Source organism: Bos javanicus, chromosome 3 (genome assembly GCF_032452875.1).
Source record: "Bos javanicus breed banteng chromosome 3, ARS-OSU_banteng_1.0, whole genome shotgun sequence".
Classification (NCBI taxonomy): Eukaryota; Metazoa; Chordata; class Mammalia; order Artiodactyla; family Bovidae; genus Bos; species Bos javanicus.
In genome coordinates this window covers 58,210,891-58,229,685 of record NC_083870.1, presented here as the reverse complement: position 1 = coordinate 58,229,685, position 18,795 = coordinate 58,210,891, and the positions used below count along the sequence as shown (strand labels likewise).

General features: G+C 38.8%; 1 protein-coding gene across 3 annotated transcripts in view; it reads right to left on the bottom strand.

Annotated features, from left to right (window-relative positions):
• COL24A1 (collagen type XXIV alpha 1 chain) overlaps positions 1 to 18,795 on the bottom strand; it is a 398,952-nt gene that overhangs the window by 288,973 nt on the left and 91,184 nt on the right. For all 3 annotated transcript variants that reach the window (XM_061411389.1, XM_061411390.1, XM_061411391.1), the window contains exon 9: positions 6,767 to 6,811. In XM_061411389.1, coding sequence (XP_061267373.1) covers positions 6,767 to 6,811 — 45 coding nt within the window. The remainder of the gene's footprint in view (positions 1 to 6,766; positions 6,812 to 18,795) is intronic.

The window sequence follows — 18,795 nt, the reverse complement described above, 5'->3', positions numbered from 1 at the left end:
TGGAACAACAGACTGGTTCCAAATTGGAAAAGGAGTAAGTAAAGGCTGTATATAGTCACGCTGTTTATTTAACTTATATGCAGAGTACATCATACAAAATGCCAGGCTAGATGAAGCACAAGCTGGAATCAAGACTGCCGGGAAAAACATCAATGACCTCAGACAGGCAGATGACACCACCATTGTGGGAGAAAGCAAAGAAGAACTGAAGAGCCTCTTGATGAAAGTAAAGGAAGAGAGTGAAAATGTTGGCTTAAAACTCAACATTCAGAAAACTAAGATCATAGCCTTTGGTTCCATCACTTCATAGCAAATAGATGGGAAAACAATGGGAACAGTGACAGCCTTTATTTTTTTGGGCTCCAAAATCAGCGCAGATGGTGACTGCAGTCATGAAATTAAAAGACACTTGCTCCTTGGAAGAAAAGCTACGACCAACCTAAACAGCATACTAAAAAGCAGAGACTTTGCCAGCAAAGGTATGTCTAATCAAAGCTATGGTTCTTCCAGTAGTCATGTGTGGATGTGAGAGTTGGACTATAAGGAAAGCTGAGCACCAAAGAATTGAAGCTTTTGAACTGTGGTGTTGGAGAAGACTCTTGAGAGTCCTGTGAGATACAACCAGTTAATCCTAAAGGAAATTAGTCCTGAATATTCATTGGAAGGACTGATGCTGAAGCTGAATCCCCACTACTTTGGCCACTTGATGTGAAGAACTGACTCATCTGAAAAGACCCTGATGCTGGGAAAGATTGAAGGCAGGAGGAGAAGGGGACAACAGAGGATGAGCTGGTTGGATGGCATCACTGATTCGATGGACATGAATTTGAGCAAGCACCATGAGTTGGTGATGGACAGGGAAGCCTGGTGTTCTGCAGTCCATGGAGTCACAAAGAGTCAGACATGACTGAGCGACTGAACTGATGATAACAGTGATAATTTTCATAGATTGTTTATTCTGTTAAAATTCTTTTCCTGTTGTTTATTTGTATTAGATAATAATACTAATACAAAGGACACTAATCCTTTGCCCCTCTGCTCTGAAGTATAAGAAGATTGCACTGATTTCTCTAGTTTAACCATAGAAACACTATAAAATTCCTGAAATTTGAAAAAAAATCTAGAGAAAAAACAGTTCAAGAAAGAGGCAAATAAAGGATCACAGTTCAAAGTTTTCACCCTCTCATACTATTAGACTAGTATTCTCCTAATATGTCCTTCTCTCCACTTTTCTCAGAATACATTTCTCAGTTTTGTTTTCTCCCTTTTCTCTCCCCCTTCCTTTCCTTGCTTCAACAATTAATATTTACTTAACATTTTTTTGTGTGTGTTGGGCTTCCCTCACAGCTCAGTTCATAAAGAATCTGCCTGCAATGCAGAAGACCCAGGTTTGATTCCAAGGTCAGGAAGATCCAATGGAGAAGGAATAGGCTATCCACTCTAGTATTCTTGGATTTCCCTTGTGGCTCAGGTGGTAAAAAATCCACTGGCAATGTGGGAGACCTGGGTTCGATCTGGTAAAGAATCCGATTGCAATGCAGGAGACCTGGCTTTGATCCCTGGGTGGGGAAGATCCCCTGGAGAAGGGAAAGGCTACTCACTCCTTCTAACCTGGAGAATTCCATGGACTGTATAGTCCATGGGGTCACAAAGAGTCATACATGACTGACTTTCACTTCACTTCAACATGTTTTTATGTGCTAATCACATCACCATGCAATGTGATTTACAGCTACTTTATATCTATGATATAAAGTATGATAGATACTATGTTCTTCATTCTACATTTGAAGTAAGAAAGATACAGAGACGTTGTGAAACGTGCCTGAGATGGAATTAAGTAGCAGAGCCTGAATGTAAACCCAGATGATCTGACAAAAGTTGTCATGTGTGTATATGCACACACACACATACACACACACACATATATGACAATGAACAATTTAATAGAATGTGAATAAAGAGTGATCTTCTGAGAATTACAGAAAATTCTCATCTACATGTAGAGATTATATCCTATGAATTTCAGAAACTATATTTATGTACTAGAAATTACCTTATTAACATTATACATAGTATATATTTGATCCCTATAATGTTTATTGAGCACTGATATGCCAAGCAGAATTTCAAGTATTTTATACATATTATCTTATTTAATCTACCCAAACCCTATAAGGTAGATATTATCCCTATTTTACAGATGCAAAAAATAAGACACAAAGTGTTTGCCACTGGTGGAAAGCCCCTCAGCTATTTAGAAAGCCAGAATTTAAATCAGTAAGTCTAACTCCAGAGACCACCATTCAAGGCTTCCTCCCTAGTGGAAATTTGAAGTGCAAATAACTTATAGTAGTACTCAAAGGAAAGCCCTCTAATTATGAGATTTGCTTCAGTCTATTTACAAATGCTTCCTCTATTCCCCATCCAACTCTAAAACACGTAGGCCTATATCCAGACATCCACAAAAACCTTATATTTGGGTATGCCAATAAAAAGAGTGAAATAAACATAAAATGCTGTTTTTATTCTGTAGGTTCTGGTTAATGGCAACCACTATCCCTTTCATGAGTTTCCTAGCCAAATTAGGTTCAGTCAGTTCAGTTCAGTTCAGCCGCTCAGTCGTGTCTGACTCTTTGTGACCCCATGAATCGCAGCACGCCAGGCCTCCCTGTCCATCACCAACTCCCAGAGTTCATTCAAACTCACGTCCATCGAGTCGGTGATGCCATCTAGCCATCTCATCCTGTCGTCCCCTTCTCCTCCTGCCCCAAATCCCTCCCAGCATCAGAGTCTTTTCCAGTGAGTCAACTCTTCTCATGACGTGGCCAAAGTACTGGAGCTTCAGCTTTAGCATCATTCCTTCCAAAGAAATCCCAGGGCTGATCTCCTTAAGAATGGACTGGTTAGACCTCCTTTCAGTCCAAGGGACTCTCAAGAGTCTTCTCCAACACCACAGTTCAAAAGCATCAATTCTTCAGCATTCAGCTTTCTTCACAGTCCAACTCTCATATCCATACATGACCCCAGGAAAAACCATAGCCTTGACTAGACGGACCTTTGTTGGCAAAGTAATGTCTCTGCTTTTCAATATGCTATGTAGGTTGGTCATAACTTTTCCTCCAAGGAGTAAGAGTCTTAATTTCATAGCTGCAATCACCATCTGCAGTCATTTTGGAGCCCCCAAAAATAAAGTCTGACACTGTTTCCATTGTTTCCCCATCTATTTCCCATGAAGTGATGGGACCAGATGCTATGATCTTCGTTTTCTGCATGTTGAGCTTTAAGCCAACTTTTTCACTCTCCACTTTCACTTTCATCAAGAGGCTTTTGAGTTCCTCTTCACTTTCTGCCATAAGGGTGGTGTCATCTGCATATCTGAGGTTATTGAGATTTCTCCTGGCAATCTTGATTCCAGCTTGTGCTTCTTCCAGCCCAGCATTTCTCATGATGTACTCTGCATAGAAGTTATATAAGCAGGGTGACAATATACAGCCTTGACGAACTCCTTTTCCTATTTGGAACCAGTCTGTTGTTCCATGTCCAGTTCTAACTGTTGCTTCCTGACCTGCATATAGGTTTTTCAAGAGGCAGATCAGGTGGTCTGGTATTGCCATCTCTTGAAGAATTTTCCACAGTTTATTGTGATCCACACAGTCAAAGGCATTGGCATAGTCAATAAAGCAGAAATAGATGTTTTTCTGGAACTCTCTTGCTTTTTTGATGATCCAGCGGATGTTGGCAATTTGATCTCTGGTTCCTCTGCCTTTTCTAAAACCAGCTTGAACATCTGGAAGTTCACGGTTCAATTAGGTTAATCAATCTCAATTAAAAAGCAATCTGTTTTAAGACGTAAATGAAATCTGATTTTGAACAGATTTTCATAGAGGGTGTTAAGACAACATGTAGCGATATAACACATTCCAGCTGCACAGAGAAATACACAAAAGGACTCTATTCAATGACTAAATCCTGCTCTTCTGGAACAGCAGTAAACAAAGTAAATAAGTAAGCTTTCAGCAGTCATATGTGGCATAAACATACCCTAAGCCAACCATACCCTAAAATCACTTGGACAACAACAGAGCTCAAAAGACTCAAAAGAAATACTGTAACTTAATTCACTCTGCATTTAAAAAATGGCTCACTTTAATCTGTAGATTGTCTGGAGTAATTTAGACACAGGGTTATATCACTACTCCTGGAAAAATCAGGAATAGTTAAACCTGTTCCAATCCCACTTCTCACCTGAGGAATTAAAGCCAACGCTCTGAGTCAGACTTCATTGAGAGTCCAAGCACTGCTAGCATGGGTCCTCCCTATGTCTTCATTTATTCATTAGTAAAATACAATAGTAATATCACAGGATTATAATGTAGAGGTCACAGGATTATAATGTAGAGAAAACAGGACAATGTTGGAAAATATATTTAAAAGCAGGGGTAACTATAATAATTCTTAGTGTTGTGGAGCATCAAATGAGTTAACATATGGAAACATTCAATGCACAGTTATACTACTTGAAGTTCCAGTTAACAGTAGTACAGTTTGGCAACTAACAGACTCAGTAAATGACAGCTCTTAATACTAGAGCTTACACAGATGATATAATTACTTTCCTAAATGTTTCTGGCCAGTTAATAAATATTTACAAACTATCCAGAAGGGAATGTCTCCTAGCAAATTAGTCATGCTCCTCTTAATGTCCACAGTGTCTCCAACAGTTAAAATGCAAAATGATTTTAGTTGTTCCTCATGGTTATCACCAATTTTGTCTTTTTTTCTTCTGGAATTATATAAAATAGAACTGATTTCTATAATACGTGTTCCAATCTTTAAAACTGATTTTGGACTCTTCTCACAAGCATACCACCCTCAGAACAAGGACATGTATACTAATGGAACTAGATAACAGAGCAGTTATGAGAAAACTGATCAGTACTGACAAACGGTCAGCTTTTTCACTAACTTGTGATCTGTCAGGTTTTCTTCATTGGAATCCACACATTTCTGCCAAAGCAGTATTCTAGGAATTTTTTTTCCTTCCCTAGGATCTAATCTCTCTTTCCCTCTTGCCCTTCTGTTTTTTTTTTTTTTTCTATATATGCTCAAATGCTTTTCAGCACTCATTTGATCTCGTACTTGAGATTGTTAAGTACTGAAGAAACTGAGATTGTACTTGCTACCAATACATATATCGCTTTTCTTGCCATGTCCAGTAATTAGCAATCTTGAAAAACTGTGCCTCAGGGACTTAATAGAGCTTGCTGCTGCTGCTGCTAAGTCGCTTCAGTCGTGTCCACTCTGTGCAACCCCATAGACGGCAGCCCACCAGGCTCCCCCATCCCTGGGATTCTCCAGGCAAGAACACTGGAGTGGGTTGCCATTTCCTTCTCCAATGAATGAAAGTGAAAAGGGAACATGAAGTCACTCAGTCATGTCCGACTCTTCACGACCCCATGGACTGCAGCCCACCAGGCTCCTCTGTCCATGGGATTTTCCAGGCAAGAGTACTGGAGTGGGGTGCCATTGCCTTCTCCAATAGAGCTTACTGTTCCTCTAACATGAATGAATGAAAGAAAACATTGGCTTTATTTATTTATTTGTCTTTCCCTCATGGATAATCCATCAGTTTACTTTCTGGAGCTCCTCTTAGGGCTTCCTGAGGCTCTTTGCTAAATCTCCAGTAATGATTTGTCACCTTGCTGCTGCTGCTGCTGCTAAGTCGCTTCAGTGGTGTCCAACTTTGTGCGACCCCATAGATGGCAGCCCACCAGGCTCCCCCGTCCCTGGGATTCTCCAGGCAAGAACACTGGAGTGGGTTGCCATTTCCGTCTCCAATGCATGAAGGTGAAAAGAGAAAAGTGAAGTCACTCAGTCATGCCCGACTCTTATCGACCCCATGGACTGCAGCCTACCAGGCTCCTCCGCCCATGGGATTTTCCAGGAAAGAGTACTGGAGTGGGGTGCCATTGCCTTTTCCGATTTGTCACTTTAGTTAGTATCTAATCTCTCACCCTTTTCACTGATATATGCATTCTGGCCTAGTACACATTGTACTGAAAACAAGAGATTTGACTTTATTTTTTCCTGTGACATAATGATATATTATTTTCTGGTGGAAGAAAGAAGAAATAACATGATCAAAAACTAAACAGTTTCCAAACTATTTTGACTTTTACATATGTGCGTATATATAGAATGAACAAAAAATAGCATACTGACATTCTAATTTGGATTGTTATCAAACTTATTTGCATTCCTTCGCACAATGGTAGGGAACTAACAGCTGTGTATAGACTTTGGAGAACAGGCAAGCCCCCGAGAAATACAAGAAAATCAGAGTGTGTGTGTGTGCACGTGTGCATATGCATGGATAATCTGGGGACAGGGCTCACAGCATTTATAAGATTCTCACAAGAGTTTATGAATAACAAAAGTTTAAAACAGCTGTTTCGGAGCACGTTAGGCAGATAGTTGAAAGTAAGTCTAAGATAAGAAAAAACCAACAAAATTTAGTAGATAATAAATTAGAAGTTTTTCCTGTACTAAAGAGAGTCAAAGAATTAAGAAAAATTGACAGGAAAAAGACATTAAGAAAATTGAAAGCATTAAGAAAAAAATAAGCATTAAAAAAAGCATTTCCTTAAAAGCATTAAGAAAAACTGCAGGAGTTAAGTGTGGAAAAATAATCTCTCAGTGGAGTTTCCCACTGTGTATTTTTTTCACTGGAGAAGATGAAGTCTGACAAAGGAAGAATACTTACTTGTTCCCCTTGGAGTCCTGGGAGTCCTGGATGCCCCTTGAGACCCTGCAATGGTAAAGGTGAAGACATGCTATGAAAAGTAAACCCATGTGAGTCCAATAACTAACCACAGTTGTCATTCACCCCAACTTCCAGTTTTCTCATTAATGAAAATGTAATTATTACTAATCTATGTCTTATTAAATGTTATCCTTTTAATTTAATAAAGTTTAATTTTATTAAATAATAAATTATTATTAATAATTCTTAATCAATTTTGAGTGCTATTTGAAAGATTTGTTGTTGGCAACTAAAATGGTTACATAGTATTGAATAAAAAAACAGCATCATTTATAAAAGGCTGGTATTTAGCAATAGGTCTGCTCAATTCTGTTGCAGCTTTTTAAAAGTTGGTTTTAGTTCATTAATGCTGAAATGAAAGGCCTTCAGATATATTCTGTTTGTAATTATTGAAAAACTGGACTATATTAACGCAGTTTCTCTAAAACATTGTCATAACATTCTGTGAATGAGTGAATAAAAGAGACTGCTCAAGTCCACCCAAAGGGGGTTTATAAGACTTTGGCCACCTCACGCGAAGAGTTGACTCATTGGAAAAGACTCTGATGCTGAAAGGGATTGGGGGCAGGAGGAAAAGGGGACAACAGAGGATGAGATGGCTGGATGGCATCACCAACTCAATGAACGTGAGTTTGAGTGAACTCTGGGAGTTAGTGATGGACAGGGAGACCTGGCGTGCTGTGACTCATGGGGTCACAAAGAGTCGGACACGACTGAGCAACTGAACTGAACTGAACTGAAGAAATTAATAACCAATGTTATATGTCAATTATATCTCAATTTTTTAAAAAAAGACATTAGTAACAAAAAAGATTTTCCAAATAAGAACCAAAGTCAAATCTTAATCTCTATCATCAACATTCAAAGATATAAAAGAGATAACAACCTTTATGCTCTAGAAAGATATTCTATGAGCAAAAGGAAGGAAGCTAAAAAAAAAAGGAAGACAGGAACAAAGAATCAGCATATTTATACAGTTCTAATTAACAATCAGTAAGTCAACCTGCTGTTTACTCGATTTGCTGTATATAAAAGAACAACAGAAAGTTCCTTTTTAAAAGAATCTCAGAATTTTAAGCAAACTTCAAAAATCTGAAATAAATCATAGTTTACAAATGTCAGAAACTTCAAATTAACGTAGAGCAAACTGAAGATACATTTTTGGGGTTTCAGGATATAGAGTAACAGAGGGAAGAGAGTCATTCAGGATTAATCACTGAGGATTTATGAACATGAATTCATGAATTAGAGAAGGAAATTATACCCTGGTTAGACAATGGGAAAATTAGAAGAGGTGCCTATTTGAAAACTAAGGAAATGATTTAAGCAGTTTCTGAGATGATAAACTTAAAACATAAGTAAATGTTTAAGTAGAGAGACTCTTAGGAACCATAGAGAAGATCAGAAAATGTAAGAAAGCAAGTTGGAGGCAAAAATTTTTGTGTTATCCGTAAATGTAAGCATATAAGTAACAAGGGAATAACAGAAGGAAAAAACCAGAGTGCAGAGGAAATGGCCTGTCTTCTGGGAGCTCCGTTCTTTCCTGATTAGACTATTAAAAATAAGAGAAGTAGCCATGACAAAGAATACGGGAAAAAAGTGGAGGGGAAGGAAGGAAGGCACAAAGAAACTTCACTGAATTAAAAAAACTAATAAAAACAAAGAAGTGGCTAATTCTATAGCAGTCCTATGAAGCAAGTATCTTCCGCATTTATGCCACGCCAAGTCGCTTCAGTTGTATCCGCCTCTGCGACCCCATGAACTGTAAACTGCCAGACTCCTCTGTCCATGGGATTCTCCAGGCAAGAATACTGGAGTGGATTGCCATTTCCTTCTCCAATTTTACAGATGAGAAAATTCTCTGAGAAATTAAATGATATGATCAAAGTCATGTAGGCAGTAAGGTAGAATCATGTTGGTTTGACAGATTCATCATGAGCTTAGTAACCTGCCCTTCTATTTACTTTATATGCCTATATTTGTCTCAAACTCAAATGTAGGACAGTCTCATCCTCATCAAATGTTAAATTGTAGATAACCAAGATAAATCAAAAAAAGGAATTATTAAAGCTACACATTTACCAATGGCCTCTAATACACCCACAGTTTCACTCTGAGTTTATACTTTTTTTTTTAAGATAGCTAAATACCAGCCTAATTACAAAACAGGGGACACTGTTCTCAGCTGTCCAAATGTTAAAGAGTCTACAGATAAAAAATATCCACAAACCTAGCCTTTTCACTTTTTTAATACTGGGAAATAAGAAATGTCCTCAGCACTAAAATAGTGGCTGCATCTCCCTCGGAAGGGGCAGCAGATCTAGAAGGATGTAGTTCCTAGGAGAGGGTCAGGAAGATGACAAATGGGGAGCCGGAGTGAGAAGCATATAGAGAGAGAGACTCTCTGTCAGGGGCCTAGTTCCTTTTCTTAAAGTCTACAAATAATAAATGCTGGAGAGGGTGTGGAGAAAAGGGAACCCTTTTACACTGTTGGTGGGAATGCAAACTAGTACAGCCACTATGGAGAACAGTGTGGAGATTCCTTAAAAAACTGGAAATAGAACTGCCTTATGATCCAGCAACCCCACTGCTGGGCATACACACTGAGGAAACCAGAAGGGAAAGAGACACGTGTACCCCAATGTTCATGGCAGCACTGTTTATAATAGCCAAGACATGGAAGCAACCTAGATGTCCATCAGCAGATGAATGGATAAGAAAGCTGTGGTACATATACACAATGGAGTATTACTCAGCCATTAAAAAGAATACATTTGAATCAGTTCTAATGAGGTGGATGAAACTGGAGCCTATTATACAGAGTGAAGTAAGCCAGAAGGAAAAACATAAATACAGTATACTAACGCATATATATGGAATTTAGAAAGATGGTAACAATAACCCGGTGTACGAGACAGCAAAAGAGACACTGATGTATAGAACAGTCTTATGGACTCTGTGGGAGAGGGAGAGGGTGGGAAGATTTGGGAGAATGGCAATGAAACATGTAAAATATCATGTAGGAAACGAGTTGCCAGTCCAGGTTCGATGCATGATGCTGGATGCTTGGGGCTGGTGCACTGGGACGGCCCAGAGGGATGGTATGGGGAGGGAGGAGGGAGGAGGTTTCGGGATGGGGAGCACATGTATACCTGTGGCGGATTCATTTTGATATTTGGCAAAACTAATACAATTATGTAAAGTTTAAAAATAAAATAAAATTAGAGAAAAAAAAAAGAGAGAAAAAAAATAAAAAAAATAAAAACAAACAAACAAAAAACCTGTATTAAATATTTACTTCCTTGTTTTGATTTCTGTGTACTGCTGAGTCTAATTATATGCTTCCCTTTCTCTGGCCACTATCTGTTTCTCTGACCGAAGATTCTTCCCTCCTCAGCCCTGGTGAAACAAAACACACTGGTGCTACAACTGTGTTAGCGTACTTTCCCTGAAGCAGTTTATAACAGTGAACTAGACACACTGACCCTAATATCCTCCAAATGTACAATTCCCTCCTAAGAGATTCTTCTTCATCAACAGCCCTTAATAAGAGGGCAACACCAAACAGTCATGATCTTTTCTTCATGAGCTCACTCCTACTCCACCTCAGCCACAGGAGACGGCACTCAGTCTAAGGGGAGCCAATATGAAGTCTGGCCAGTAGCCTATAAAGACACTTGGAATAGAGACTTTCTCATAAACAGGGTCAAGCTGGGCCAATTAAAATCTTCTTAAAAGTAAGTTCAACAGGAAGGAAGGAGGGAATAGAAGGAAGGAAAGACTAATTTAGGTACTTAGCTAAAGCTAGAAAGACTGACAAAGGAAAGATAAGAGAAAGAGAAGAAAGCCAAAGTACAACTTAAAAAATTATTGTGAAAAGAAATTATATTGAGAAAGAAAGTTGTCAGAGGGAAAACTAGGTAACACAAAAAGGCAGATGCAGAGAGGAGAGGAGCAGCAGTACAGAAAAGTATAGTAAAAGAGCTACAAACTAATGCTGCTAAGATACTCAGAGCTGCCTTGAATCAGTACCTGTCTCCATGAGACCAAGTCATATTACAATACATATTTTTAGATTCCATGGGTCTCCAGTTTCCCTTAATGCTGTAGAGAGGATTGAAATAATTCTTTCTTCCTTGAGATAGCCTATGTCTCCATTCTTTGCAATCAAAAGAGTCTAAGTAAAGCACAAAATGTTTTTGGTTTGGTTTGCTAACTGCTAAGTCACTTCAGTCGTGTCCGACTCTGTGCGACCCCACAGATGGCAGCCCACCAGGCTCCCCCGTCCCTGGGATTCTCCAGGCAAGAACACTGGAGTGGGTTGCCATTTCCTTCTCCAATGCATGAAAGTGAAAAGTGAAAGTGAAGTCGCTCAGTCGTGTCCAACTGTAGCGACCCCATGGACTGCAGCCTACCAGGCTCCTCTGTCCATGGGATTTTCTAGGCAAAAGTACTGGAGTGGGGTGCCATTGCCTTCTGCTTTAACCTGTTAGGATTCTGCAATTACTAGAATCTGTTAAGAAATTCACTTTTTCCTTTTCACCCTGCATTGAATGAAAAACAAAGGCATTTATAAGAGGCAATTCAGGCTTTGAGGTGTAGGAAGAATTTAAGTAACACTGATGCATGTATCAGAGAAAAATCAGATTCAGGTTCCCATGGGCATATGACCTGAAACAAAGATGAGTGGAAGGGAAAGAGAATGGATCATGTAGGAGACTATTATGACAGTCTAGGTGAGACATGATTATAAATTAGATTTGAGGGTGGAGTTAGAGATGGTATATGAGCCCCTTAAAGAGTTTAAACCTAAGTTCTTGAACTATTTTAATATGGTATGCTCAATGTCTAGAACATAGTACAGTTCAGTTCAGTTGCTCAGTCATGTCCGACTCTTTGCGACCCCATGAATCGCAGCACACCAGGCCTCCCTGTCCATCACCAACTCCCGGAGTTCACTCAAACTCACATCCATCAAGTCGGTGATGCCATCCAGCCATCTCATCCTCTGGCATCCCCTTTTCCTCCTGCCCCCAATCCCTCCCAGCATCAGAGTCTTTTCCAATGAGTCAACTCTTCGCATGAGGTGGCCAAAGTACTGGAATTTCAGCTTCAGCATCATTCCTTCCAAAGAACACCTAGGGCTGATCTCCTCTAGAATGGACTGGCTGGATCTCCTTGCAGTCCAAGGGACTCTCCAAGAGTCTTCTCCAACACCACAGTTCAAAAGCATCAATTCTTTGGTGCTCAGCTTTCTTCACAGTCCAACTCTCGAATCCATACATGACCACTGGAAAAACCATAGCCTTGACTAGACGGACCTTTGTTGGCAAAGTAATGTCTCTGCTTTTCAATATGCTATCTAGGTTGGTCATAACTTTTCTTCCAAGGAGTAAGCGTCTTGTAATTTCATGGCTGCAGTCATCATCTGCAGTGATTTTGGAGCCCAAAAAGATAAAGTCTGACACTGTTTCCCCATCTATTTCCCATGAAGTGATGGGACCAGATGCCATGATCTTCATTTTCAGAACATAGTAAGTGCTTGTCAATTAATTGATAGAAAGACCTGGATGAATAAATGAATTGATGTAAAGATGAAGAGGAATTTAAGTTATTTGGGGGAAAATAGATTCTAAGTATTATTTAATATGATATTTCAATTCTCTTAATATTGAAATGAAAGATTCTAAGTGGAAGAAAATATCTTTTTGCTATTTTTCAATGTAATATTATTCTACTGTAATATAGTGGAGTTAGCACCATTATTGTATAAAAGTCTCCCTATTCCTTAATTTGTGACTATAGGCCTCATTTGTTTTCTAAATACTAATCTGTAACATTTTTTTAAAAAATGAAGTAAACAATGTTCCTGGGAAAAAATACCTAAATTCAAGTTTTGACATAGCTCCAATCTAAGAACCTGACAGTTTATTTTTTTTTAATTTGTTTATATCATAGTATTTTGAAAATATTATTTGAGTCACTGTTCTTCCTACACCCACAAAGGAAGAACAAAAAAGGTCCAGCAACTAACAACATATGACTTTTCTCTGATGAATATACTGAAACTGAAATGAATGCATTTCTTAAGTACCAATAGAAAAATTTACAAATTGTTTTAGAACATTTTAAAAACTCAATGTAAAGAGTTATAGGGTTGTCTTGATTTTTGTTGTGAGGAAAGTTGCCTTGCTAAAAACTCCAATAATAAGTGGGGCTTAGAATCTAATTTTAATATAGAGATTTTAATACTTCTTTTAACATTAATTTGAATCCTAACAAATAGGTTATCAATATATGACCACATAGGACAAAAAAGAAAGATACAACTGAATCAAAATTAGAAATATTAAGGGATGGAAAGGAAACAAACTTCAAGTATATACCTGAACTTCCCCAAGTAACTAAATTTTGGATAAATAAATAAAATATTTATCCATAAGGAAAACAGTGGAACCATTTACATACAGAACCATCCTCGCTTTGCATGGTACTAGAGATCTATAAAACTGAGCATATAGGCTGAAACCATGCAAGAAATATTAATAATGGGAAAAAGTCTGTGATCTTTAAAAATTTTTGTCAAATGTTAAAAAGTCTGTCAGTTACACTTGCATAGGGAAATGAAAAAAATGTTCAACTAAGATTTAGTACCATGTAATTTAAAACATTAGAAACAGTGAAAATTAAAGTTCCATTTCTTAGCAAAAATTTATGAAGAGTAGTTTGAATAGTGTGCTTTTCTTGTATAAAGAACCATACTGAGCAAACATATATCCTATGGTTTGGCAAAAGCATATTCAAAATCAGAGACATTACTTTGCCAACAAAGGTCCGTCTAGTCAAAGCTATGGTTTTTCCTGTGGTCATGTATGGATGTGAGAGTTGGACTGTGAAGAAGACTGAGTGCCGAAGAATTGATGCTTTTGAACTGTGGTGTTGGAGAAGACTCTTGAGAGTCCCTTGGACTGCAAGGAGATCCAACCAGTCAATTCTGAAGGAGATCAGCCCTGGGATTTCTTTGGAAGGAATGATGCTAAAGCTGAAACTCCAGTACTTTGGCCACCTCATGCGAAGAGTTGACTCATTGGAAAAGACTCTGATGCTGGGAGGGATTGGGGGCAAGAGGAGAAGGGGATGCCAGAGGATGAGATGGCTGGATGGCATCACTGACTCGATGGACGTGAGTCTGAGTGAACTCCGGGAATTTGTGATGGACAGGGAGGCCTGGCGAGCTGCGATTCATGGGGTCGCAAAGAGTCAGACAGGACTGAGCTACTGATCTGATCTGATGATGGTTTGGCAAACTGTCACACTTCTTTCTAAGTATAGGTCAACTTCCAACATTTCATCCTTTGCACTTTCAGTGTCATGAAATAGGTCCAAGAGTTCTTCTAATATGAAGATTTTTTTTTTTTTTTTTTTGCTGTTGTAACCTCCTCTGGGACATCTCTATCCTATTCATCACAACACTTTCCTCTTATGTCAAAAGTTCACCTTTACTAAGTACTTCTCTTTGCATATCTAGTTAACTCAAGTGGCAGCAGTGTTCCAGGATCAGCTATTTCTTCTATAATTCCATCTATATTCAATTCTAATTTCAATATCTGTTATCACTATTTCTTTATTTCACTGTTCTGTCATCTTGTTTACCAGGTTGTTTTTTTTTTTTGATTATCCATCTGTGTAAAATGTCACATGAGTTCATCACAGAGAGAAGGAAGCAACATAGTGACACATTCTGCTGTCTATGTAGTAACTAACAGATGTGCACAGTACAATCACCAACAGATTCTGAGTGAAGTGATGTGACTGGTCACTGATCTTGATGCACATCTACTATTTATGCAGAGACTTGTAAGCTGAAGAGCCAGTAGCAAAGTTTATACTTTATGCAGCTAATCACAGTTAATATATTGTGGTAAGTGAAATTTGAACCATGTTGTTGGGAGACTGGTGTTAATTAAACCATGGTAAGTGAAAGCTGTGTATACTGAAACCACGCAAAGTGAGGAATGCTTATATATACGTATCGAGAAAGAGTCTCAATGATATTATCTCCATGTTTATATATGACTGGTTTTTTTTAAAGTTTTTTTCCCCCACTAAATATAAGGACTTATATTCACTAAAATAAAGATTTTTCCTACGTATGAGAAAGTACCCCCTGTGGTATAAGACAACTTCTGCATTATCAACTCTGCTTTCCTATCTTGAGCCTCCTTACCTAAACTTTAAGATTTAGAAAAGTAGGAGCATTCCTCTCTAGAATCCACAAAAACACCAAAGAAATTCTGGTGACTCAATGATTTGTCTCTGGCATTCCTCTTCTTAAAGCCCTTCAGTAGCTCTCTACCATATCATAAATGCTCTACCATGGTATCCAAGCTCCTTCATGATTTGACCCCTGAATGCACCTTATTTCCAGACACACCCTGACTAACACTTTATAATCTCCAAACAAGGACCTGCTTCTTGCCTCCAAGCCTTGGTTTATGCCATCACCTGTGTGTAGACAGCATACATGTCTACTAACTACGGTATCATCATGATAACTTTCTGTTCATCCTTAAGAAGCAGCTCAGATGTTGCCTCTGAGCAACATCAAAGTGTTCTCTAAACACTTTCCCCACCTACAATCTTAAGAAGTTTAGGTAACCTTCAATCACTGCTACAAAAACTTTTTCACATCTTCATCACTGCACTTGTTATAGACTAATATACTTTTGTGATTTACTTTAGTATCTACTTACTTTTTTAGACAGTAAACTACTTGAACACAGGAACTATATCTTGTTTACCTAATACTGGTTTCCTGAATGAACTGTAGGATAAAATGATGTGATTAAAACAACTGCAGAATTCTAGTGACAAACTTTATCTCAAAACCACCCTTTTGTCTGAAGCAACTTCCTTGTATCTTTTGCTTCTGTCTAGTCTCTGCAAGCTGAGGCAAAGGTGGGCTCTCCTTATAAATGATCACGTGAAAGGCAACATCACTGAGATATTAGTAGCAGGTTAATTAGTTTTACTCACTCTACCTAAATGGGATGGAGGGTGTTTGGAGGACTGAGGGGAAAATAAGACAGGTAAGAAGGGTTACTGATTTGAGAAGCAAATGGCAACCCACGCCAGTACTCTTGCCGGGGAAATCCCATGGATGGAGGAGCCTGGTAGGCTGCAGTCCATGGGGTCACTAAGAGTCCGACATGACTGAGCAACTTCACTTTCGCTTCTCACTTTCATGCATTGGAGAAGGAAATGGCAATCCACTCCAGTGTTCTTGCCTGGAGAATCCCAGGGACGGGGGAGCCTGGTGGGCTGCCGTCTATGGGGTCACACAGAGTTGGACACGACTGAAGCGACTTAGCAGCAGCAGCAGCTTCAGGAAAAAGACAACCACAAGGACTAGGTGAAAGGGAACAGTCAATTAAACTTATAAACAGCATCAGCAAATGAATGGATAAAGAAGATGAGGCACATACATACAATGGAGTACTACTCGGCCATAAAAAGAATGAAATTGCGCTATTTGCAGAGATGTGGGCAGACCCAGAGACTATCACACAGGAAAATCAGAAAAACAAATATTGTATATTAACACATATATATGGAATCTAGAAAAATGGTACAGATGAACGTATTTTCAAAGCAGTAATAGAGAAACAATTGTAGAGAACAAACATGTAGACACTAAATGGGGAAAGGGAGGGGTGAATTGGGAGACTGGGACTGACGTATACACACTACTATGTACAAAACAGAAAACAAATGAGAACCTACAGAACAGCACAGGGAACTCAGTGCTCTGTTGAGGGGATATGTAAACACACACACACACATATATGGCTGATTCACTTTGCTGTACAGCAGCAAACAATGCAACATTGTAAAGCAACTACGCTCCAATAAAAATAAACTTACAAGCAGCATTCATTCACTCACTAATAGCATGGCTGCTAAGTGGCATTCACTGGGCTGAAATACCACACTGAACAAAACACCGTCCTTGCACTTAGGGATCCCTAAATCACACATATATTTCCTTTTATTTCCTAATGCACTGTATCTGAAAGCCAATATTAAATTTTCATTTTCTACAATATAATGGCATTCCTCTACAGACTAGGTCCAAGTATCTAATAATTTGTCACACACTACAGGACTCATGTCAGCAATGCCAAGAGGAATACAAAGGTTTATATCCATGTTTGGCCAACATAATCAGGGAAACCTATGGCAAAAATGAGAAATAGTGATAAACTGCTGCTGCTGTTAAGTCATTTCAGTCGTGTCTGACTCTGTGTGACTCCATAGACGTCAGCCCACGAGGTTCCCCCATCCCTGGGATTCTCCAGGCAAGAACACTGGACTGGGTTGCCATTTCCTTCTCCAATGCATGAAAGTGAAAAGTGAGACTGAAGTCGCTCAGTCGTGTCCGACTCTTAGCGACCCCATGGACTGCAGCCCACCAGGCTCCTTCGTCCATGGGATTTTCCAGGCAAGAGTACTGGAGTGGGTTGCCACTGCCTTCTCCAAGTGATAAACTAGCCATAGCTGATTGAAAAAGAAGCCTTAAGCAAGAAATCAGAACAAAATTAAAAAAAAAAAATCAACAACCACGAAAATATATTAGGTTGGTGCAAAAGTAATTGCAGTTTTGCATTGTTGAAGTTTGCAGTTTGATATGATTGGAATACATTCTTATATGTGGTTATGTTATATGTCATTTTAATGCGTATTTCTTGCTTTTTTTTTGCTAATGACTTACTACTTGCTTTTTTAAATATTTATTTTAGACTTGGAAAATAATGTTAGACAAAAAGCAAATTCAAGTGATTTTCTTACTTGAATTCAAAATGGGTCCTAAAGTAGCAGAGACAACTCACAACATCAGCAATGCATTTGACCCAGGAACTGCTAACTTCCAGTACAGTGCAGTGGCTCAAGGAGTTTTGCAAAGGAGAGGAGAGCCTTGAAGATGAGGCGAGTGGTGGTCAGCATCGTGAATTGACAATGACCAACTGAGAGGATCATCAAAGCTGATCCTCTTACAACTACACGAGACGTTGCCAGACCTCAACGATGACCATTCTACCAACTTTTGGCATTTGAAGCCAATTGGAAAGGTGAAAAAGCTAGCTAAGTGGGTGCCTCATGAGCTGACAGCAAGTCAAAAAAGTCATCATTTTGAAGTAACATCTTCTATGCAACAACAAACCATTTTTCTTGATCAGATTGTGAAATGCAATGAAAAGTGGCTCTTATATGACAACCAGCTCAGTGGCTGGACTGAGAAGAAGTTCGGAAGCAGTTCCCAAAGCTAAACTTGCCTCCCAAAAAAGGTCCTAGTTACTTGTGGTCTGCTGCCGGTCTGATCCACTACAGCTTTCTGAATCCCAGTGAAGCCATGATATCTGAGAAGTAGGCTCAGCAAATTGATAAAATGCACCAAAAATTGCAACTCCTGCAGCCAGCACTGGTCAAGAGAAAGGGCCCAATTCTCCTCCAGGAAACACCCCACTGCATGTTGCACAGTCAACGCTTCAAAGTTGAACAAATTGGGCTATAAAGTTTTGCCTCATCCACCTGACTTCTTGCCAACTGACTACCACTTCTTCAAGAATCTCAACTACTTTTTGCAGGAAAAAGGCTTCTATAGAAAGCAGGAAGCAGCAAATGCTTTCCAAGAATTTGTCAAATTTTGAAGCACAGATTTTTACACTACAGGAATAAAAAAACTTATTTCTCTTTGGCAAAAATGTGTTGATTGTAATGGTTCTTATTTTGATTAATAAAGATGTGTTAGAGCCTAGTTATAATGATATAAAATTCACGATCTGAAACTGCAATTACCTTTTCACCAACGTAATACTATTTGAGGTAAGGCAATAATGTTCCTGAAGTTTTGAGAATAAGCAAAAAATTATATAGAAAAATGATACCAGGTAACTGGGGAGATTGAGACA